The 24,377-nt window shown below is 61.5% G+C and overlaps 1 protein-coding gene across 2 annotated transcripts in view; it reads right to left on the bottom strand.

The window, feature by feature from the left end:
- Nucleotides 1–22,590, bottom strand: part of ZC3H3 (zinc finger CCCH-type containing 3) — a 61,805-nt gene extending 39,215 nt beyond the window's left edge. For both annotated transcript variants that reach the window (XM_061123060.1, XM_061123061.1), the window contains exons 1-3: nt 22,466–22,590; nt 19,339–20,674; nt 18,088–18,284 (exon numbers count right to left, since the gene is read on the bottom strand). In XM_061123060.1, coding sequence (XP_060979043.1) covers nt 18,088–18,284; nt 19,339–20,674; nt 22,466–22,553 — 1,621 coding nt within the window. In that variant the 5' untranslated portion in view covers nt 22,554–22,590. The remainder of the gene's footprint in view (nt 1–18,087; nt 18,285–19,338; nt 20,675–22,465) is intronic.
- Between the last annotated feature and the right edge of the window lie 1,787 nt (nt 22,591–24,377).

Below are 24,377 nucleotides of genomic sequence, written 5' to 3'. Positions count from 1 at the left end.
GGCCCCACGCACCAAGCACGCGGCTGGGGGTGTGGGGGGGCACTGCCAGGGAGGCCGGCCGCAGGGTCTGGCCGTCTGGGAACAGGGAGCACCAGCCCTCAGGGGCCCCTGCCGTTGGGGTGGCCATCCGGCAGCATTGTCCAAAGCAGCATGGCCTCCGGCTGACCCCAGCCTCCACTCCACCTCAACAAGCACCACAGACAGCAAAGCCACCGGACGGAGGGCAGGCCCTCACTCTGTGTCACTGCAGGCTGGGGTTGAGACGGGGTTCAAGTTTTTATGGAGCTTCAAAGAGCGAGAACTAGGAGGAAATGAGCTGATTTCACGACTGTTTAATGAGAGAAGAGGAGCTGGAACCGGAGCTCCTCTGAGCAGAGACTGCCTGGGGCTGCCGATAGGAGCAGGAGGCGGCGGGACAAGCCCCCAACAGCCCGGTGGCCAGTGGCCCCCACGCCACCCAGCGGTCCAGTCAGCTCCGGACATCCCAACGGAGGCAGGGTGGGCGCCATCAGGAAAGGCAGGGCGGGGATGGCGAGGCTGATCTGGGACCTTGAGGAGCGTGGACCAGAGGCCTGTCCCAGACTTTCCCTGATCAGGCCCCGGGCCCCGCGGCCCATCGTGCATCTGCTTCCAAGTCCACACAGGCATTGGGGACTCTGGAATGGGCAGAGTGAGCAAAAGGCCGTGGGGGAGACCCGAGGCAGCAGACAGTCACGGCTGGGCTTCCCACACGGTCCAGGGGCATCACCCCAGCACCTGAGGGCCAGCAGAGCGAGGAGACAGCTCAGAGCCACCGGGGAAGGCTGAGCCAGAGAACACGGACATCGCCAACCCTCCCACCCGGCGGGGTGCCGGACAGGACTGTTGGGCCACAGCCAGCGCCTGGCGTCCAGGTGGGGGATTCTCCAGAACCAGATGCACGAGGTGCCTGGGCCAGGCACAGCCTGAGGATCGAGAACCCCACCCACCTGTCAGGCACCCCAGAAACCAAGCTCTGCTCCTGAAGGGGGCCCCAGGCCCCGCCAGCAAACCGAGTGGATGGGGTCAGTCAAGCACCCGGCCTCCTAGGGCCTTGCAGTGCAGCCGCCGGGAAGTGGGCGGGTGGGCTGTGGGGTGAGCCTCCTGCCAGCCTGGGCATCCTGTGCCCAGTCCTGTGACTCAAGGCCCCCCAGTCACCGAACCTGCTCTTCCTCAGCAGCTGCCCTGACACTTCCTCACAGCCCCAACTCTGAGGTAAGACAGCCGAGAGGCCACGTCACGGCTCAGGCTTTCAGGAGCCCCAGGAGCTGCCCTCCCCTCCCAGTAACGCGTGTCCCACTGGCCCGTCGCCTTACCAGCAGCCCGCACTGCACCCTGCTCCCCAAGGCCACTCAAAGCCCCCACAGCGGAAGGCCTCCACCTGACTGGGGCCGTGGGCGCCAACAACCGAAGCAGCTTCCGAGCACCCAAACCGGCTCCCCCTGGTTCCGAGGTCTGAAAGGGCTTTCACGCCCGTGGTTCCCAAGAGGGCTCCCCCATGACACCTCTTCCTAGGGTGCCCCCCAGACCACCCCTGGCCTCCACGAGAACAGGCCCCTCCAGCTACTGCCTGCTTAGGGATCACAAGGCAAGGAGCTCAGGGAGCACGCCCACACCACCACCGCCGGCTGGGAGGGTCTAGACAGAGGGGGTGGCATGGCCACGGCCCCCGGACAGTGGGAAGCAGGGAGGGCTGCAGGCAGGCAGAGAGTCTGGGCCCACCCTGTGCTGCCTCGAGGCTGGTGGAAGGCTCACACCTGGCCAGCAGAAAAGAGCCCGCCAGAGCGCCAGCGACCGGCCTGCCATCTCTGGACACCATCTTTTCTGAACATCAGCCTGTCTGAGCTGTTCCCTTGGTGACGCCTATGATCCTGGAGATGGTGAGACCACAACAGCATCAAGAGGACTGAGGAGGGGCGCGCAGACCCCAAGGGCCGCCAGGAGAAACTCCTCCACCTTCAGGAAGCAGAGGGATAGCTACGCGGCCACAGGTGCTCCCAGAGGGGGTGCTCCCAGCAGACGCCAGGGGCAGGGCAGCTCCCACTCTGGACCCACGCGCCCTGCAGAAGGGCCGGGACCTGAAGTAGAGCCAGCGAGACGCTGCCTGCAAAGAGACGGATGGACGCAGGCATCATGGCAGGAGGCTGGGCCCCTCACCCCACCCAGACTGCAGTTCGCAGTTCTCAGGAGAAGACCCAGGGAGGGCTGGCTCTGGCCAGCTCAGGGGGTGCCTCCTTGTCAAGAGAAGTGGGGACCCTCTGCCCTCCACTCCCTACAGAGAATCCACAGTGCCCACCGTGCAGCAGAGCCGCCAGGCACATCAGCCCTAAGGAAGAAGGAAGGAAAATGACCTGCCCACCTTGCCCAGCAGGACGAGACCCAGGCTGGGCCAGACGGGCACCAGGCCCAGGGGCCTCTGCCTAGGAGTCTGTCAGGAAGGACAGAAGAGGGGCTCAACTCTGACATCAGCCTGGAAGACACATGGCTCCAACCCACAAAGACAGCTAGAAACACACTGCGACCTCCCCCTGCCCCGACACCTGCCCCAGCACCCCAGATCTCCCCCTGCCCCTGCAGGCTCCCTGCACCCCCAGACCTGTGTCTCACCCCTCACCGGAACACCGCTCACTGCCCACCCTGGGCCCACTGCATTCAGTGCCCTGGCAGCCAGCAGCCGCAGCCGGTCCCAGCCGCGGACCTGCAGGTGCAGGGCGCATGCGGTGACCAGGCCTGGCCCTCCTGCTCCCACCCACAAAAATTCAAGCGAAACATCAGGACAAAACCTCCTGGAGGAGGCAGACGCCCTACCCCCAAGCTCGCTCAGTGGGAGCTGCCAGGGACCGCAGCCCCCGCGCTCTAACAAGCTTCAAACGGAGGGTGACGGGGATCGCAAAGGATGAATTTTTATGAGTCTAATAAATCACTCCACTTTTCCTGCGCTTGATGGCTGCCAGCACCTCAAACGGTGGAAAAGCCCTGCCGCGGTCAGGCAGCTCGGCCGTGTCCCCGCAGGTGCCACACAGGAGGGGACGGGCCGCCGAGGCCCCGCCCGGCTCCCACGGCACCCGGTTCTGCCTCCGGACCAGCCCTCCTGCAGGCCCCCAGGAAAGGCTCGGGCAGTCCATGGAGAGGCTCTGCCGGACTCCGACACACAGAGGGCCCACCCCTGCCTTCCAGGCCAGAGTCCGCACAGGGGCCCTGGGGAGAAGGTGGCCACGTGGACACGTGCTCACTCACATATGCGCTCACTCACACATGCGCACTCACTCACACGCAGGCATAGGAGGCCCTGGGGAGAGGGGTGGCCACGTGGACACGTGCTCGCTCACACACACGTGCGCTCGCTCACACTCAGGCTGTGGACGCACGTCAGCAAGGGAGAGGGACGCCTGTCCCTGAGAGGGGAGAGGCAATCCTGGGTTGCACCCCGCGAGACTTCCTGTCTCCTGCTCTGGGGACCAGCCTCAGCGAACACCTGTTGTCACCAAATCACAACAGCAGCCCAATCAGGCTGCACGTCACCCGGCGGCACCAGAGGAGCATGGGCAGCAGGGAGGTGACAGACAGCCCTGTTGCGCCCGGCCCCGCGCGCCACCATCCCACGCTACCTGGTGTTTAATGACGATACTATCGGCCAGAGACACACATTGCCGGGACTGTCAGGGCCCTATTAGAGGGAAGATTGAGACCCTACTCTTCTCAAACTCACTCAAGCAGCACAAGCCGCCGGCTCCTGTAATTATCATGCGCGAGCCATCGATCGCAGACGCCACCCTGTCCGTGTGAAACGGGGCAGCATGCTCCCCGACAGTCTGTGCATTGCGGGGGCGGATCTAAAGGAGGGAGGAGGGGAAGGGAGCACCTCCCAGCCCCCACCCACCTGCAGGCCCAGGGCACAAGGGGCAAACTCGGGGAACAAGGCCCACAGGTGCAAGAGACAGCCACACCCCAAGGCCAGGCTCCCCAAGCAAAGGCAGGGAAGGTAGGATCCAGGCCAGGCAGACAGCCCCCCCCCCCAACTCCCCCAGAGACAGGGCCAGGCCCAAGCAGGCATAGAGCAGTGTCCAGACACGGCTGGGCTCCCCACCGGCCCCCTGGAGACCAGGCGGCCCCTGCCCGGGCTGAACCAGGCTGTGCTGGGATGATGCACCTGTGTGCAGAGGTCCAAGGCCTGACTGCCCAGGGGACCAGGGGCCGGCCAACACTTAGCCCTGCACTGGGTCTGTGGGCACATGGTCTCCATCCTCACAGGACGGCAGTCCTTTCTCACACCTGTGTCCGTCCATCTGGGAGCCTGTCCCAGGCAAGCCAGGAGGACAGGGAAGTGGCCTGGGGGGGAACCCACCCCCTACCAGACTGAGACCCTAGAAAGCCAGAGCCCGAGGGAGCAACAGGGGCTCCCAGGTCCACTAAGGGAGTGGAGGGGCCTTGTCCACACCCCACTGACAGCACCAGGGCCCCCAACAAGCCAGGTCAGCTGAGGGGCCAAAGCCGATCCTGGGAGGTGAAGGCCCACCCCACCTTGGCAGTTTCTGCTGAGGTTTCTGGTGGCAGAAAAGTGCCCACCAGTCCCACGTGGACAGAGGCCCACGTTCCAAGTGTGAGCGACAGGGGATGTGGTGCAGAACATGCCTGCCCTCCCCACGGGGCTGGCCCAGACACTAACCGCCATGCCACGGGATAGGCGCCAACCAACATGCCCGCCTCCACCCTGCTCACCCTCAGGGACCCCATCCTCACCCACGGGGGGGCACCGAGGGGGGGCCCCCAGCAGACACAGGGTGTGCCCCCAGAAGTGTGACAGACAGCGGGCCTCAGTCGTCCCCAGAAACCCCAGTCCCACTACATGGCCCAGAGCCGGTGGCCCGCGCGAGGACAGCGCTCCTGCTGGCCACAGCCTGGCCCCTCAGGCGCCTGGTCCAGCTTCCTCAGAGTCGGGGCCAGAGACGGATGCTTCTGAGAGAGACTGGAAATAACCCCGCTATAAAAAGCAGTGACCACGGAGAGAAAACCACGTGCGCCCTCACAAGTGCCAGGCTACCCGGATTCTCCTGGCCACTCACCCGTCCTATCTGGTGGCTGGAGGGGCAGAGCTGTAGCCCAGGGGCAGCGAGCAGGCGTGAGGGCACCTGGGCGCAGGGTAGATCTGGCCTCACTCAGCCCTGGAGCCAGCCTGCCTGGCCAGAGACGGGCCAGAGAGAGGCACCGTGGCCGAGGCGGGAGGGCAGCAGAGCCACTTGGGCTCATGGGCCAGAGGAGGCCTGCTGCCAAACGCGGAGGCAGCGGGGGTGCAGCACAGGCTGGCCAAGAAGGGGACCAGGGGCCCCCCACCCTCAGCTCCGAGCCCACAGGGAGGAGCCTGGGCCTGGGCCACTGCAGGGTCCTCCAGTCCTGCTGAGGGACAGCTCCTAGGCTCCACTCGCAGAAAGCACGCTACTGGGGCCAGGGTAAGGCTGGGGGCGGCTGTAGCCCCACACACCTCTGAAGAGAGGGCCTCGGGCCTCTGTGGCTGCCATGGGGGAAGGAGGGGTGGGAGGTGGCAGGAACGGGGAGGAGGGTGGGGAGGGGGTCTGCGAGGCGCTGTGGGGGCTGGGGCTACCCCGGGCAGGGAGGGGGCCGGGCAGGCAGAGGCCCAGAGCAGAGGCCTCCCAACCTCAGGGTGGTGGGCACCCCAGGTCGGTCTGCCCGAGGCTGGTGGACTCTCCAGAAGAGGGCGCCGCCTGTCGTGAGGCTCAGCCCTGCAGTCGGCAGCCCAGAAAAACTCAGCAGATAAAAGAGAGGGAGGCAGAGGTGCCTGGAGGGAGGGGAGGCCGTCCCTCACTGCTGACCCCCCGGTCACAGCGCCCGGCAGCAGCACAGTCTGCAGGAGCACTTGGGATGCCCGAATTCAGGAGGGCAGGTCCTGGGGGCCAGCCCGCTCCCATTCCAACATTGCAGCCTCCACACGGGTGCAGACGAGCAGAGATGAGAACACGTGGTGCTGGTGACTCGCTGCACAACGTGGCTTCAGCAAAGCTCACCCCGGACACACTGGGAGCCGTGGGCCCCCGCCTGATCCTCCCCACCCTCCCACCGTCCTTCTCAGACTCCATGGTGGCACCGGGGCTAGGGAGTTTGTGTTTGCTCACAGGGCCAGGGCCTGCCTTCCATCTCCTGCATGCAGTGAGGTACATACGCCATCTCTCCCCCAACACCCCGGGCCCCACCGCCCACCCCACATACCTCTGCCACCCGCAATGACTCAGGACCAGGCGGCTGAGCCGCTGCGGCCGGTGTGTGGGCAGCGAGCGGCTCTGAAGGCACCCCTGACACGAGTCGCCCTGCACCTGCGGGACAGCCTGGGACAGACGGGCTCACCCCTGGACCGCACCGAACACATGCTGCCTCACAGGACGCCCCCTGCTGGGTGGCGAGGCCATTTGCTGTCAGCCGCCGGGGGCCCGCCCGAGCCCAGCGCTTGGAGCAGCGGCCGCTGTCACACCCAGCGCCACAGACAGAGTGCTCCGCACAGGCCACCACTGATGCAGAAGGGCAGTCAGGAGGACAGTGGCCAGAGCCCGGGGGTCTGCACAGCCTGCGGCACACTGTGAGAAGAAAACAGCTCCAAACTGACTCAGAAAGCGCAGCGCTCCAAAGGAGGACAGCAAACAGCCCGCAAATGTGGGGAGCTGGGCCCTGCACCAGGCCCACAGCGCCCAGAGGCCCAGTCTGGCCCCCCAGAGGCCCTGCCAGACGTGCGGCTCTCCAGGCTGGAGCGGTCGGGGCTAGGGCCGGCCCATGCCAGGCTGATGGCCCAGACACTGGGCCCCCAGACTCTCAGACTCTCCTCAGCCAGGTGGGCAGGAGCACCAGGAGGAGCACCACCTGGGGTGTCCCCAGACCCCCACCACCCAAAACCAACGCAACGGGAGGGAGTGAGCGCACCATGAACCAGGCCCCGGCCCAGCCCCACACTGCAGATGCCCGGGAGCACGCTGGCTCCCTCAGCACACCTGGGGGTGGCCCCTGCACAGCTGCAGCAGTTGAGGACAGGCCCCCAGAGAACACCGGCTCAGAACCCCCCGGGCATCTCCAAGCACAGTACCCGAGGGTCAGCTGCCAGGGGCACAGAAGGTGGGGAGGACAGCAGCTCGCTCCCATGCACACAACCCCACAGAAGGGACCTGCCACCTCCCTGAGCTGGACCCCTGTCCGGACGCCGCCCAGACTGATAGCGGCGGGACTGGACTCCTGAGGACCGCTGGGCGCAAGATGCCAGGGGGCCGGGCCTGGGAGAAGACACGGAGGCAGAGCAAGAAGCACCTGCACGTCTCATGGTCAGAAGCTGATGGATTTGCAGTTGTTGCGCACAGCTATAGACTGTATTTGCAAACCCCATCAATTCTATGCATTAGGACCAAACCTGCAAACCAGAGGGATCCCTGGGAGCACCAAGGGCCCTGGGCCACACAAGTGATGCTCAAGTGGCACCAGAAGCCCCACTGGGCCAGGGGGCCTTCTCAGCCTGGGATCTGCCTGGCAACAGCTCATCTGGGGAGCCCAGGCTCACCTCCCACAGACACCAGAAAAGACAAGAAGGCAGGAGGGCCACTGAGAGCAGAGGGCCCCGAGGACCCCGGCGCCCGTCCAGGGTCAAGTGGTCTGCCCAGACACTCCGACAGCTGAGGAGGTGCAGTCCCCCTGCAGAGGAATACCAGGCCCCGCCTTCCCAGGACAGCTGAGCCCTCAGCTCATGTCCCTCCCTCGGTAGAGTAACCCGTGGGAGGCCAAAGCGTGGGAAGCAGAGGGTCTCACCTCAGACCCGGGGGAGGCCCCCGCTTGGGGCCTGTCCTGAGCGGGCTCCATTCATGTTAATATGCCCCCACAAGGACACAGGGCTGGTGGGGGGTGACCAAAGGGCACAGTCCTGAGGGATCCAAGCAAGCGCACCAGCGCCCACCACCCGCCAGCTCTGGGGTGGCAGTTCTTCCTGCCCAGGACCCCTTCCACCATCCCACAGGGAGAGACGGGGCCTCGGGTGCACAAAGCTGGGGGCTGTGCGGCACCAAGTCCTGCTCCTCCCCACAGGAGCTGCAGGAGCAAGCGCCCAGAAGCCTGAGCCCCACCGGCCCGGCCCCCACGCCCCCTGGAGCAGAGACCCCTGCCCTCCCCGGGTGAGTGCCAGCAGAGGCCTCGGCACACTAGGGCAGCCCACAGGAGTGTGCGCTGAGGCGCTCAGCTCTCAGCCAGACCAAAACTGATGAAAACCAACAAGCCATGATTCAAGAAGCATCACACACCTAAGCAGGATAAATAAAACGCACGGGAAGCACACCGTCATACACCTGCTGAAAACCAGAGACGGAGAAAACTCCACAGCCAGATGGGGACAGCAGACCCCGCAGGAGAGTGGGGGCCAGCCAGCAACAGCCAGGTCCCCCCCTGGAGCCCTGCAGCCTCCCACGCAAAATCACTCTCCAGAGAGGAAGACTTCAGATAACCGTCCACGGAGAACAATGGCCCCCAGCACAGCTGCAACATCACCGGAAATCTCAAGAGGTGTTTCTCGGTGGAAGGCAAGGAAGGAGTGAAAAGAGATGGGAAAATAAATACGTAGATGTCTGGGTCAAGGCTGACCATACACAACATTTTCTAGGGTCTAAAACACATGGAGAATTAAAATCATGGTAGTTGCAGCATGTCTGATGGAAGAGAAGAAAAAAGGGGGATGGTGCTCTAAGTTTCTCATGCTGTCCAGGGAGGGGTCAGACGGCAATTTCCAAGACTCAACAAGACTCAAAACAGACTCAAAAACATACAATACAACCGAAACAAAAATAAAAGGAAATATAATAAGCTAATGGAGGAAAAAACGGAATTTAAACATATACATACAAAAGAAGAAAAAAAAGAAAGAAAAAACAGAACAGGGACAGTAAAGAAGCAGCACATAGTAAGGGCCTGGACTTAAACCCAAATACACCCAAGCTGTGGTTTGTTGTGAACAGACAAAATCTTTTCTTACAAGGACAACTTCAGGTTGCACTTAAAATGCAACTATTTGCTGATACAAAAAAAGAAATCTAACCGTAATACAAAACGGCTTTTTTTGGACTGTTTACAATACTTTGTGCTGTTTACTTATGAAAGTAAACACGTTTGCACACGTCACGCACCAGCATTTGCAGAGAGAGAGAGAGGGAGAGAGGGAGAGAGGGGGAGGGGGAGAGAGAGAGAGAGAGAGAGAGTGTGTGTGTGTGTGTGTGTGTGTGTGTGTTAGTGGCTCAGTCGTGTCCGACTCTGTGCAGCCCCATGGACTGCAGCCCACCAGGCCCCTCCATCCATGGGGTTCTCCAGGCAAGAGTGCTGGAGTGGGTTGCCATTTCCTTCTCCAAAAGGAACTATAGAAAGAAAGTGAATTTGCTCAGTCATGTCTGACTCTGCAACCCCACAGACTGCAGCCCACCAGGCCCCTCCATCCATGGAATTTTCCAGGCAAGAGTACTAGAGTGGGTTGCCATTTCCTTCTCCACGTATGTATGTATGTACACAAGTGTATATGTACATATTTTGTGACATTAACTAAAAGGAAATTGGCCTACATATACTTACTTTAGAGAAAGTAGACTTTAAGACAAAAAGCTGGGGATTAAAAAAAAAAAATTTCACAACAGTAAAAATTCATTCCACCAGGGAGATGTAACAATTCTAAATGCTTTGCACCCAGTAAAATAACCTTAAAATAAATACTAATACAAAAGTGACAACTGGAGACATGAACACATTCACATGCTCAGTGGAAAGTCTCCACACTCTCTCGGGGACTGTAAAAAACACAAGTCTTCCCTGCCTCTCAAAATCAGGAAGTTTACCACAGGTTTGAACAACACAATGAATACAATTCTCCTTAGAGCCCCAAACTCATCAAGTGGAATCATTCTTTCTAAGCACACACAAGAGCTTTACCAAAGTGGACCCTAAACCCCCGCCAGTGAAGGTGGGGAGTGGTCATTTTACAAAGAATCTCAAAACCCTCAGGGGTTTAGAGACGAAGGAATACCTTCTGAATAACCCTGATCAAAGAAAAAATTACAACAAAAATTAGAAGAAGTTTTAGAGGAACACAAAAATAATTGACTTGCAGAAGACACCTAAGGCTATGCTCAGGGGGGAGTTTATAATCTTACATATGCGTATTTCAGAAAACAGAGGCTAAAAGCAAACGTTCAACCATCTGATCCTGGTGTGCTGTGTCCAAGTGCAAGCGCACTGGCCCGTCCGGGCAGTTCTGACAGCAGCCCCGCCGGGGCCTCCACCCCCACTGCTGGCCCCGGGGCACTGTCTCAGAGCTGGCCAGGGACACCTCCAGCCAGACCCACCATCAGGGCAGCAAGAGAGGCAGCGTGGCCCTGCGGCCCAGCACCTGCTCCCTGCCTTCACAGCACAGCATGGGGGCAGCAGCCTGAGTCAGATTCAGCCAGGCCCCCACCCCTCCTGGCATCCTTCCTCGTGAAAACACGTGGAGTCACGAGAGCCAGGAACAGAGCGCTCCCCGGGAGAGGCGTCTGCCAAGGTCTATCGGAGATGCCATCTGGGCCCAAGTTCAGGTCCCCATCCCGGTGCCCCCAGCTCCACGCCAAGAGGGACAGGAGAATACCTCCAGCCCAGAGCCTGGCTCTGAGTCTCAAGAGGGAGGGTCCATCGCATCACTGCCCGCCCTGCACAGGGCCTGGCCAGGGTGTGCAGAGGGGTCTGGGGATATTGTGTGGAGGAGTCCGGGGCCGGCTCTTGGACTGGGAGTCATGGTGGTCACGCCTGCTCCTCCCACTAAAGCTGGAACCTGAGGGCAGGACCACTCCAAAGTCAGCGACCATCCCTCTCCCAAGGCCGGCTCCACAAGGTCCACCCCGGGGACACCCCCACCATGGCCTGTGGGGTCTCCCTCCCTCTCACAGCTGGCCCCGGCAGGAAAGAAATCCGCCCAGAGGGCTCAGCCTGACACAGCCCTGCCTCCCAGGCAACTCCCAGCACCAATCCCCAACTGGGTCCCAAGCCACGGCCAGGCCGTGCTACCCCAACACACCATCCACATTCATCAAGACGCCTGGGGACTCTGCCCACGAGCCCCCAGGGCCGCAGTCGTTGGGAACACCGCCCCTCCTTCCCAGGCAGGAGCGGGTCCCAGGGCTTCGGCTGGCGTCACGGCGGTGCCCTGGCTCCAGGAGCTCACAGCACCCCAGGAGGCCCACGCTGCCGGGTATACACAGCACTGTGTGCACATGCACACGCTCCTGCGCCAGCCCTGCCGAAATAATTAATTAGCACCGCCGTGACAGACGTAAGCCGGGAAGCCTCCGACACGCCTAATAATTTATGCAAGGCTCAGGATCGCTGTGACTGCCTTCTGCAGGGCCTGCTTCAGCGTTTTCCTTTTCCCTTAGGAAAGCAGGGCTCCGGATGGAACAGCTCTTGCGCCCTTTGTGGTGTCTGCGGCAGTAAAACTGATAACCCATCGGCACCCCAGCAGGAGATGCTGGATCACAGATCGCTCCAAAGTGGGAAAGTCCAGCAGCCAGGCAGTCTAGCGTCCACCAAACCTGCTCTAAGCACCTGACCGCCCCGCTCCCTCAGCCAGCACAGAAACCCCCAGGACGTGGGAAGAAAGCAAGCCAAGGTCAGCGCCAGCCTGAAGGCTCATAGCCAGGGCTTTCCGCGCCTCGGGGAGGCCCCAGGACAGGAGCACAGGTGAGCACGGGGACACCTGGGGAGTCCCCCAGGCCTGTGTCCCCTCTGTGCCATGGCAAGCCTGCCTCCTGGCCCTCCCAAAGCGCCCCCGGAGGGCACTAGTGATGAAAACGCTACTGACAAATGTGGAGACCCAGAGCAGGCTTCGCTCTGCTCCCTCTGACCACTGACCGCGGCCTGGAGGCCAGCGAGGCCAGGCACGGGGCTGCCCGGCACACAGCAGTGGGTTCTGGGCTGCCTCCGAGAGCCATGCTGCAGGGCCCCTACCTGCTGGGCACACCTGGTCAAAGGCGGGGTGGGGCAGGGCCCTGTCGGGAGGGGCGCGGGCCTGGTGAGACGGGAGGGGCAGGGAGGGGGCAGGGAGGGTGTGGAGCGGGTCTCCTGTGCATCTGGAGCCATCGGGCCACGAAGGAGGTTAAGTGAGGACAGCTTTAAGGATGCCCTTGGCTCCCCGGGCACTGCCAGAGCAGACAGTGGGCAGGCGGAGCACTCCCTGTGGGTGTCCACCCCAAGTCCCTGAGCTGGTGCTGCTTGAGGGGAGCCCTGCAGAGGCCCCTCAACAAACTGAGCTCCACAGGCCAGTTTTGGCACCCAGGCAGCTGAGGGCCTGCTGACCTCCACTGGCACAGGAGGGCACCCCAGGGACCTGGGGACAGCCCGAAGGCAGGCCCTTCAAGCCCAAATGACCCAGCGGCAGGGGAGGCAGCCCCAGGACTTGCCCTCAGTCAGCCCACAGATGGGCCACCAGGGGGCTGTGCGCCTCAGGGACCCCCAGCCCCCACAGGCCCCTGCTCTGGCCTGGGGGAGGGCAGAACAGTCATCCAGGGCCTTGGTGAGGAGCCCAGGCACCAGCAGGGAAAGGCGGCCGGGGTGGGGGCCCGTGGGGGGCTTACACGGGAGAGACTCCCTGACAGCTTCCTGGACAAACTCGGACACAGGGATTGGGGGCTACAAGGTGAAGACTGGGCAAGGCCCCCACCTTCTCTGCTGGTGACCGAGGACGCGTGGACACCCCGCTGCACCCACAGACAGGCGGCGCAGATCTCCCAAACCGCACAGCTGGCACGGCAGACTGAGGGAAGGCCCCAGAGGCCCTCAGACCCACACCTGGCTGCCCCAGGAAACCTGGGCCCTTCCTGTCAAACACGGCCCCGTGGCTGTCTGCGCACCCGGGGCTCCGGGCAGGCGGGCGAGCGGTGGGGGCTATGGCCGTGTGCCCACTGTGCTGGGCAGGTGAGGTGGAGGAGGCCAGCCCCCAGCAAACCCCGGGAGACGAGGACACCACTGCCCATCCAGTCGCCTGCAGTTTTTCCTTGGCCCAAGAAGCAAACACTTGCTGCTCCCAGGAAGCCCCCTTGCAGCCTGGAGCCAAGTGGCAAGCGCAGCGCGGGGTTCCTGTGGCGCCCGCTGCACCCTCTCTGCACACAGGGAGTCAGGGTCCGCGTACACACGGAGCCTGTCACCTCAGGGCACCTGAGTCAGAGCGCTGGGCCCAGTGTGGCGGGGAGGGGAGCCCCAGAGCGGGCAACCCCAGAGCGGGCCCTGAAGCCCCAGGCACTGGAAAGAGCCCGCCCTCAGCACACTCCCTAGAAGCTCTCTACTAAAGGTTCTCTATCCTGCAGCCTTCTCTGGGGTCTGTCTGCCCTGAGGCAGATCAACCAAGGTGCAGGTACATCCCAGGGAGCTTGGGGAGGGCAGTCACACGGAAACCCCCAGGGACCACCTGCCCCTCCCCCAGCCAGAGTCGGACTCTAGGCCCAGGGACTAAGGGGAGGGTCTGAGGGCTTGGCCCAGAGCCAGGAAAGCAGGGTAGAGGCAGGCAAGAGAGAGAAAGTAAGAGGCGGAGTCAGGCTGAACCTCCAGTTCAGCCCCCAGGCGCAGTGTCCATGTGCCTGCTGAACAATGCAGTTTTGAATTCAATTAAAGCGATTATCTGTTGTGCCAAATAAATTGTGTACAGCATATATCCTGCGGCACTTTACACCTCCGGGCTCATTATTCCCTAACTGTTTCCTCCTGTTTATGCGCTCTCAAATTAAATTGCTGATAATATGCGCCAAAATAAAAAATGAGCGCACCTTGTCCCAAGAAAATTGATTCTCCCTTTTCCTGAGCCGGCGATTGCCAGGTTTTATATACTCTGTTCCTGGTGATCATTAGTAATTCAATTTTCTTTTTATTAGCCCCCTTATCTGCTGAGCAATATAGTGGCAGAGCTGACCTCTTTCGCACGGGTAAATGTTTAAAATCTTTTCCCTGATTAATTTTGCCAGTTAAGAAAAAGAGGAGAAATGGCCCGGCTCTTAGCCATCACAATGAATAAAGCTTAATGTTGATTGTGATGGAATTTCTAATGCCAGGGAAATTGATTGAACGCGGCAATTACACTGCAATAGTAACTCAAGGGAGATGGGATCGCTTTCTCCTGGCCGCAGCCTTTTGGTTATTTAAAACAATCCAATTTGCAAGGATAATTATGTATTAGTGTTTTATCTGCCACTTGAAATGAACAGGGGAGTTTCGATACTGGCCCAGCATTAGCAGGTTATTGCTGCAAATTACTTGATATCTGCTTTCTTTCACATAAAGAGGAAATTAGGCAATCAATTACCAGAAAAAGGTGGACGAAGAATAAGAGGGGCGAGTGTGCCCTCTTCTGGCCACCGGGCTGCACAGCAGGCCTGGAGGGGGCCCCAGGGCTCTCCCTCCCCCTCCTCAGCCCTCCCAGCCTGGGCGAGCCTGCTCAGAGAAGGGCTGCACCTGGCACTAAGGTCTGTGCGGGGAAACAGGGCAGAGAAGCAGATAAAGGGGCCGCCCCTGCGGCGATGTGCACACACGGACACACACACAGCTGCTCAGGCCCACCAAGGGGGCCAGGAGGGGCTTACCTGCTCATCCCAAGCACCCACAACACTAGATAAAAGCCCCAGTCCCCACAGAGCTGAAAGGGAGGGAGCCGGGACGGGCGGGGAGCAGGATGGGGCTGCAGCAGCCAGGGAAATGCTGCCCCTCACCCCTGCCCCCACCCCAGTCCTCACCCCTGCCCTCACACCCAGTCCTTACCCCTGCCCTCACCCCTACCTTCACCCCTGCCCCCACCCCTGCCCCCACCGCTGCCCTCACCCTGCCCTCATACCCAGTCCTCACCCCTGCCCTCACCCCTACCTTCACCCCTGCCCCCATCGCTGCCCTCACCCCTGCCCTCATACCCAGTCCTCACCCCTGACCTCACCCCTACTTTCACCCCTGCCCTCACCCCAGCACCCTGGTCTCCACACAAACCTCTTCCGCGAGGTCCCTGCCATCAAGCCTGGGGGTAAGGAGCCCAGCCCTGGACCTGGAGGTCAACCCTCACCCACAGGCCCACCCTGGCTCCTGCCCCTCTGGCCCCGGTCACTCCTCGGGCCCGGACACGGCCGCCTCGTGTCCCCGAGCATGCTTCCGTAGGACCCCTGCGCCTCCCCCCTCCCCAGTGGCTTCCCAACAGGATCCCCTTTCCTTACTGTGGCCCAGTGCCCCTTCCCCCACTCCAGGCGCACCTGCCTCCAGCCTGAGCCTCACCTGCCTCCAGCCTGAGCCTCTCCCGCCCTCCGCAACACCCAACACTGCGCAGGACAGGCGTCCACTCCTGGGCGAGCGAGCTCAGCCCCACGGCGACCTCGCCTGCACAGGTGTGTCCCCTCGCTCTCGCCTCCCCTCACATAGGTGGGTTCAGGGCTCAGAGGGAGCTCCTCAGAGATGCCCCAGACTGCCTGCCTGGCCAAAGCTGGCCCCCACCACCCGTAGCTCCTGAGACACCACCGCCAGTTTCCTTTTCCGCAGAGCGCTTCTGCTGCCTGAAAGCAGTTTTTCGACCTGTTTACAAGTACCCAAGGAGCTTTCTGTGTCCACCGTCCACCTACACACCCCGGCCCAAGCACGTGGGGGACCGCGGGAGCCAGCACACAGCACAGCACAGAGGTGCAGTGCATGGAAGGCTGAGGGGTGGAGGACACGTTGGGGGAGGAAGGGTGGCCGAGCGAGCCTTCTCCAAGCCCCCCAAGAGGAGCCTCTTCGCAGCTCCCCCTCCCTCTCCCCTGCAGGGCGCAGTCACCACGCGTCTACAAGCTGATCTGTCCGCCTCCGAGCAGGGAGCGCGTGAGGCGCCGCGTCCGCACCCCACACCCCGTGGTGTCCACGGCCTTGCTCCCCCTCCCTTCGAACAGCAGAACACCCTGCCAGCAGGAGCAGCCTCCACCGTCCCCAGCCTGCCCCCCACTCTGCCTGAGGCCTAAAACGGGACCATGCGGTTCCCAAGTGCAGGTGCAACTCCAGGAAGGACACAGGCCGCCTCCCCCTCGTGGCCTGGCACCAGATTTGTGGCCCCGTCAGCCCCTCACCCTGTCCACCCTGCAACCGGGTAAGCATCCTAGAGGGTCTCCAGCCCACGGCCCTGGGACGCTGCCCACGGGCCCCTGTCCCACTCCCTGGCTCCCCGGCAGCCCCTCGGCCCATGGTGCCTACAGCACAGCCGCAGCCAGGCTGTTTCCAGGCCTGGGGCAGCCCTCACCCCGACCTCCAAGCCACCAGAGCCCTCCAGCCTAGAGCAGGAAGAGCGGGCCCCCAGGACTCTGCATGGACAGTCAGCAGTGCTAACCTCCCCCTGACCTGGAGAGCGCTCTCAGCCCACGGCACAGGATGACCTCTTCGACTGCATGGTACTCCTTCCACGGGGCCCAGGACACAGGATGGCAACCATCTGCCTTGGGCCCATCGGCCCGCAGCCTAGGCTCCGTGGGGCAGGGGCAGCACAGGGCTGGCAGGGACACAGTCGAGGCCAGCGTTGGTCCTTGCGTCAGAACCCAGCACCCCAGGCAGCAGGAAGGCCACCAAGAGACCCAAGGCCTGTCTGCCACTACCGTGCCGCCCTCAACACCTGCCTAGCAGCTGCTCCACACACACACTGGCTTCCAAGGGAGCCCAGTGCCCGGCAGACACCCACCAGCTCCCCCAAGGGCTCTGCTGCCCCTGCTGGGACACCCTCCCCAAGCCCCCTCCTACCACGTCCGTCATTCAAGACCTGCGGAAACACCACCTCCATACAGGACCTCTCCTGGATACCCCCTCTCCCTGCTCGTAGCAGGTTACTAAGGAAATGCCCCAGCACCTGGCCGGCTCGCATGCAGGCCCCAGAAGGGCAGGGGGGAACACCTCTGCCTTGGGGCTCTGGGACCCCCAACTCCGGGGTGGCCCCCTTCCCACTCCCAGCCCTGAGCACCATCACCTTGCGGCGCCTTACCTGTGGGACAGCTCCTCCTGCAGCTTCTCCGCCGACAGAGATAGCACCGTGACCGAGAGCACCCAGACAGGGGCCATGCGGCCCTGCAGACACTCACCCTCCAGAGAGCACCCCGGCCCCTCTCCCAGCTGCCCCAAGAGGCCCCAGCTAGCCTTGGGCTCTCGGCGGGCTCCCCAGCCCCTGCCAGCCTCTTAAAATACGAGGCTGCTCCACTTGTTCTCTCCAGTCAATCCCGCAGCCAAGGCCCAACCCCCAACCCAGCCCCCAGAAGCCGCTGACAGGCTCCCTCTGCTGCCACCGGGGTGAAATCCAAGCCTGCTGGGACCCCAGGACATGCAGCCAAAGGAGACTGGGTAAAAGGGAGGCTGGCGCCCTCTCTGCCCCACGCGGCCCTCCACCTGGGCCCCCAGGGCCCACACTCTCTGGCCGGCTCTGCACAGGTGCTGAACGTGGTCCCGGACCCCAGCTGGGCCCTGAGCACCAAGGCGGCACAGTCCCTGGAGCACAAGCCCCAGCGGCAGTGCCCAGGACCAGATCCCTGGCGCATCCGCAGGGAAGCCCCAGCTGCTCTGTGCAGACACCCAGGACCAGCACGCCGGAGCACTGCCATCGCCACGGCGTTTGGTGGGGGGGGGGGGGGGGGGTTGCCAGGGACTCACTGAGAGGGCAGAGCAACCCCTCCCAGGCCCGCTCAGGCCTTGAGAGGAGGAAGCAGCCCACAGGGAGGGCAGTGAGGACAGGAGGCAAGGGTCCTGGGCAGCACCAGCCAGGCCGCCCCTCCCTTCAGGGCTGCCTGCCTGCCACCCTCTCATCCCCTTCCCACTTCTGCCAAGATGATACGGCCATGTGGGCATGGAGGGATGTGCTGAAGAGGCTGCATGCGCCCGCCTGGCAGCCTCTCCCCAGCCCCGAGTGCAGCACACAGCACCCCAGCCAGAGCCGCCCACTGCCCACCAGGCCAAGCAGCTCTTGGGCCACGGCCTGACAGCACAAGGTGGACGGGGACCATGGGTCCCAGCGGGGAGCAGAGCCAGCACAGGCCCAGGGGGCCCCTCTTCCCAGCGTACCTTCCTTGGAGGGAAGGTAGGCACGGCCGGGAGGCAGACAGCACGGCCGGTGCTTGGTAACCGGCATCAGCCCCTTGTTGGGAGTCTTCTTCGTAACGGGGCTGCTCTTTCCCCGGAGGGCCTGCTTCCGCCGCAGGCTGAACTGACTCTTGGCCATGGCAGCAGGTGGGGGGCTGCTCTTCTTGTCCCCAGGAAGGCTGCAGAGACAAAGCAGGTAGCTCTAGCAGGCACCCTCCCTGTCTCACCCACCCAGATCCCAGAACCAAGGGATCAGCCCTGGCAGGCAGCCAAGCCCCAGCAGGGTCTGGCCCCCCCACTTCGCTTTCCCACCTGATCAACCTCAGCAGCTCGCTGCCCGTCCAACTCCCCCCAACCCAACCCACCCCACCCTACCCCACCAGGCTCCCAGCCGCAGCCCTGGAGGACCCCAGAGCCAGGGCAGGTGGAGGGCAGAGGAGCGCAGCCCTTGACCCCCACCAGGTGTTTCCAGGACCACTTTCTCCACCTCCCCGGACAGATGAAATGAGGCCCCACGTGGAACTGGGGAGAAGGAGAGGAGGCAGGCGTGGTCCCAAGGAGGAGCCGCCATCAGCCTCATGGCTCCCCTCTCCACACTCACTGACACAGAGGCTGCCAGAGAGAAAATGCGGAGAGGAGAGCATGGAACCCAAGTGGTCCAAGATGGCACCCATCCAGGAGAGCAGGGCCCAAGGTCAAGGTCAGCGGTGGGAAGGACCTCTGGAGTGGGACATCAGGCATGTGTCACCATGCCTGATGGCACAGGCATCTGGCAGCCTCCACAATTAAGTCCCTGACCCTGAAGCCCTGGGCCACCATGCCATCTTCCAGCCTCTTCAGGACCTAAGTGGGTAGAGGGCGGGGAAGCTGACATGCCTTCGGTGAGGGAATGAGTCACTGTCACCTGGCCACCTTTCTCCCGCAGAGACCCTGCCCCTAGCCTGGACACAAAGCTGTCCATCCACCATCCCGCAAGCCGAGAACGGAAGCCACCCCAGCAACTTCTGGTCTCTCGCCAACAAGGGAAAGGGAGGGCTTGCTGGCGCCACCTCCGCTCGTCCCCTCCCCATAAACTGAAAAGGACAGCAGTAAGCGCGGCCTCATTCCTGCCGGACATGCTGACGCACCACAGGCCAAGCTCCATCATCAGGCCCCATCGGGGCGATGCTTCCTCCCTGCCTCCCACACCCCTGCCCAGACAAGACCCGGGGGGGTGGGGGCAGGGACCCGCACCTGGCACTGCCCCGCCTCCGGATGATCTTGGTGCGGCTCTTCACTTTGTAAGCTGAGAGCGGGGTCTCACTGAAGACAGGCTGCAAGCTGCTGGGTTCCACTGCCCGTCTGTCCACTGGGGGAGACCTAGACGGGACGGGGGAGAGTTGGGCGGCACGGTCCTTGCTGCCAACCTCTGACTGCCAACGGAAGGAGGAGGCCGAGGAGGCCGAGGGGCTGGAGGCCTTCCACTTGTACTTGCTGGGGGAGGCCCCAGGCACGGAGGACATGGCAGACCTCCTGGGCTTGGCGTCTGGGTCGGCTCTGAGCTGTGGCTTCTCTGTTCGTTCTGCTGAAGCAAAGGGGGCCTTGCACACGTTCTCCGCCACCGCCCTGGGACTGAGGGCCCGCCGAGAGGCCCGAGGACCCTTCGCCGAGGCAGCCACCCACTTGTAGTCGTTCTTCCGGAACTTGTTGGTTCGACAGGATGCCAGCATCGAGGGCTCCCTGGTCTGCCTGGGTCCAACAGCAGGTCTAGCTGGGCCTACCACCAGGCCAGAAGCGGCAGACGGACCTGAGAGGCTGGTGTTCACGCTCCCGTCCCCACGGAGCTGTGTAACACAGCTGGCCACAGAGGGCGAGCCCGCTTTCCGGCCTAGGGCCATGCCGCCTCGCTGCGGCAGGCTGGAGGGCAGGAAGCGGGACTTTATCGCAATTGCACTCTCACTGACCGTCCGCCGGGGCTCCAAGGGGCTCTCACTCATGCTGCTCATTGACTTCACTACCCGGGGCTTGCCAGGCTCCTTCTGGCAGACGAGAACGGGGTCCTCTGAGCTGCAGCTCCCCTTGGCTCTCCCTTGCCTGGAGGGCTGCCGCTGCCCACCGGGGGGCTCACCCTCACCTTCCTGAGGCCTGTGGTCATTCCAGGGGGTGTCCTCGTATTCTTCCAAGGAGGTCCGCAGGACCCCTGCAGTGCTGGCCGAGCCCGGCTTGGACGGTGGTTTGATCTTGATGACCATGTTCTGATCTGGACTGAGCTGCACTTGCCTCTCCAGGACGTACTGCTGCGGTTCAGGACCCTGGCTGCCCCCGGCCCTGAGCGGCGGCTGTGTGGCACCATCGCCGGGCGGGTCCGAGGAGCCCAAGGGCCGATTCACGAGGGAGTATTTCTTGCGCCACGCAGGCCCATGGTTTGCAGAGAAGCCCCTCCGGCTCGGACGAGGGTAGCGAGCACCAAAGATCCTGCTGCTGTTGTAAGTGGGCGGCTGCCACTGGGACGTGGCGGAGGTGCCCAGGGCAGCGGAGGTGCCTGGGGCAGAGGCACTGCCATGGAGGCTTTTGTAGTCATCGATCAGACCTGAAGAGGCAGGAGCATAGACTCTGTCAACCGGAGGGTGAGGAAAATCAGGGAGAATCCCCTGGAGGGACATCAGCTGACCAAACACCCTGTAAACCCCACTGGACCCTGCCAAGTCCCAGTACATGAGGGGCAGCCCCTGGGCCTGAGAACCACTGACAGTCAGCCTAAATCCCCCAGGCCAATCTTTCCCATGAGCCTCTTCCCATCAATTCTACTTCAATCCTATCTCTGGCTGCTTATCCTTACAATGCACCCCTGTGGCATAATATTCCCTATTCACCAGAGATATTATACTGGATTCCCAATCCTCTGAGGCGAACTGTCACCCAGCATGAAGAGACCGGCAAGGCCCATGCTGCAGAGCCTCAAGAGAGACACGGAAGTCCTCTGGCTTGCCCACAAATACAAAGGGGGCAGGGCTGCACCTTCATGACCTCCCTGCCTGGCACACACAACTGCGAGTGTAAGATAACTGACACCCTGGGTACTCCACACGTGACAAGAATGTCACATCATCCTTCCACAAGAAAAGAGGCCTAACATTTAGATTTCCAGCGCAGGGGACCACCAGGTGCCTTTCCAAGGAAGCCCCTGGACAGCGCTGTGCAGGCAGACACAGGTCTCAGCTAGAATCACCCAAGCTGTCACAACTTAGCCAACAAGCCCTCCAGTTACAGCACTCCCCCACCATATGTCCCACCCCCAGGCCCAAAGAGAGTCACATCCAGACCTGGTGACAACTCAGGGTAGGTATGATAGAGAGCCAGGAAGTGGCTAGTAGATAGGCTCAGCACAACTGAACTCTTCCCAATACACACTTCCCAGTTCTTAAGTCTTCTCTTTGTGGGAAGAACCTTTAAAACGATTAAAAAAAAAAAAAAAATACAGCAAGCCATCTCTCATGACTCAGTTGTAAAGAATCCATGTGCCAATGCAGGAGACACAGGAGATGCAGGTTCAATCCCTGGGTCGAGAAGATCCCCTGGAGAAGGAAATGGCAACCCATTTCCTTCAAAGTCCTGGCAGACTACAGTCCATATGTGCTCAGTCGCTTCAGTCGTGTCCGACTCATTGACCGTAGCCTGCCAGGCTCCTCTGTCCATGTAACTCTCCAGGCAAGAATACTGGAGTGGGTTGCCATGCCCTCCTCCAAGGGATCTCCCCCACCCAGGGACCGAACCCGCGTCTCCCGTGCCTCCTGAACCACAGGCGGGTTCTTCACCGCTTGAGACATGGGGCAGCCCCGGGCTATGGTCACTGAGGTCGCAAAAGAGTCAGACACGACTTAACGACTGAACAACATGCCGTCTTAGGTCTAAAAATGGAAAAGTTTGGAAAAATCTGAAGGTCGGGGATTCTGGGCCAGGAATATAAAGGAGAATGTGGCTGTAAGGAGGGACAAAGGCATCAAAACCGGGCGTACGGGGAAGAAATACACACCCCTGGCCCCGAGCGAGGGAGCGCGCCGGGGGCGCCGAGGCCGCGCACGCCCGCGGCGGCGGGGAGGGTCGCTTCGTGCCGGTTACTAAGCGACAGCCAGGCCGCCAGCGGCCGCAGCGCCGGTAACGCTCGCACCCGCCGCGGAAACCCGAGCGGGGCTGAGCTGGGCCGGCCGGGAACGCCCCTCAGGGTCCCCAGGACCCGGCCCGACCCCACCCACCTCCCCACCGACCGGACCCGGCCTCCGACACGCGGGTGGGAGCGGCCCCCTTCGGGGAGGCAGGCAGGGGCCCTCTGTGAAGCGAGGGATAGGAAGGGGACGCGCGACCCGGGCCCGGCGCGACCCACCCTGCAGGAGGCGGATCTGCCGCCGTAATTGCTCCTTTTCCTCCATCTCCGGAGTCCGCGACGCCCGGCCAGGCCCCCGCGACGTCATCGCCGGGCGACCGTTTTACCGCGGGCGGGGCGGAGCGCTGGGAGGCACCGCGACTGCGCACTGCAGCCGGGCCCCGGGCGACCGACGGCCGGAAGTGGGGCCTCGGGAGACGTGCCGCCACGGGAGACTTGCGCCCACGCTCTGGCTGCGCCTGGAGGGGCGGGGTCACGCACGCGCAGTGCTGGGGGCGGAGGTCACGTCACTACGGAGCGCCGGGAAGTCCTCTTTCGGCGCCTGCGGAGGGGACGCTGCGGCGGAAGGTTTGCGCCCTGAGGCGTTCTGGCCGGGTTCTTCGCCGAGAGCGTTCGTTCCCTGTGGGTCCGGGGCGAGGGGCAGAGCCGGGTACTCCACGCTACCCACAGCGCAGGTCCTTCCGCGTCGAGTTAGGCTCTGGGGCCTCTGCGGGAGTGAGCCGGCGCGGCGAGGGTCCGTGCGGCTCTGTTTTGGGGCGGCCCGAGACAAGGGAAGGGACGTCCGGGTTCGAGAGGCACTGCAGGGACGCGTTAAACCTCTGAAAGCGTGAAAGACTGTGCTGTTTCCGTAGAAACAAGTATGAAAACAGGTGTATACATCACTGTATAGAGCTGGGGGGTGTGAAATGACATGGCCGCTGTGGAAAACTAATGTTTCCTCAGAAAGTTAAAAATAGACGCTTTGACCCAGCAGTCAGATACTTCGGGGTATATACCCTGAACAAGTGAGTACAGGGACTGGAACGTACTCGTGCGCCAACGTTGGGTGAAGCATTATTTGCCATGACAAAATGTAGAAAGAGCCCAAGTGCCCATGAGGGTGAATGGGTAAGCGGTGTGTATCTGTACGATGGAATAGGATTTAGTCCTGAAAAGGAATGTAGGACTGGTCCGTGATACAGCGTAAACGAATCTCAAAAACAATAAATGAAATAAGTCAGCCACAAAAGGACAAATATGATAAGATTTCACTTGCATGACATATCTTGAATAGGCAAATTTGTAGAAACATCAGAGGTTAGGAAGGGTTGAGGGGAGGAGAAACAGGGAATTAATGCTTTTTGGCTAGGGAGTTTATGTTTGCAGTAATGAGAAAGTTTTGGAAACATATAGTGGTGATGGTTGCACAACGTTGTGAATCTCCTTAATCCACCGAATTGGACACTTAAAAATGACGATATGAGGACTCCCCTGATGGGCCAGTGCCTGAGACTCCAATCTTCCTACGCAGGGTGCCCGGCTGCGGTCTCCGGTCAGGGAACCAGATCCTGCATGTCACAACTAAAGATCCCACATGCCACAACTAAGACCTGGCACAGCCAAATAAATAAAAATAAATTTTTAAAATAATTATATGACAACTTATATACTGTATATATCTTGTTCAATCGCTAAGTTGTGTCCAACACTAGGACCCCATGGGGTACAGCACGCCAGGCTTCCCATCTTTCAGTATCTCCCAGAGTTTGCTCAAATTCATGTCTGTTGAGTCGGTGATGCCATCCAACTATCCCATCCTCTGCAGCCCCCTTCTCCTCCTGCCTTCAGTCTTTCCCAGCATCAGGGTCTTTTCCAATGAGTCAGCTCTTCGCATCAGGTGGCTAAAGTATTATAGCTTCAGCATCAGTCCTTCCAATGAATATTCAAGGTTGATTTCCTTTAGGGTTGACTGATTTGATATCCTTGCACTGCAAGGAACTCTGAAGAGTCTTAAACACCACAATTCAAAAGCATCAGTTGCTGCTGCTGTTAGTATGTATTTTACCACGATAATAAAAGGCGGACACAGTGTATCTGCAGGAGACCTGAACAATAGGAAATGTTGAAGGAAATTCTTCTAACTGATGGGGAA

The sequence above is a fragment of the Dama dama genome, chromosome 21 (assembly GCF_033118175.1).
Source record: "Dama dama isolate Ldn47 chromosome 21, ASM3311817v1, whole genome shotgun sequence".
Lineage (NCBI taxonomy): Eukaryota > Metazoa > Chordata > Mammalia > Artiodactyla > Cervidae > Dama > Dama dama.
This window is presented reverse-complemented; position numbering and strand designations above follow the sequence as displayed.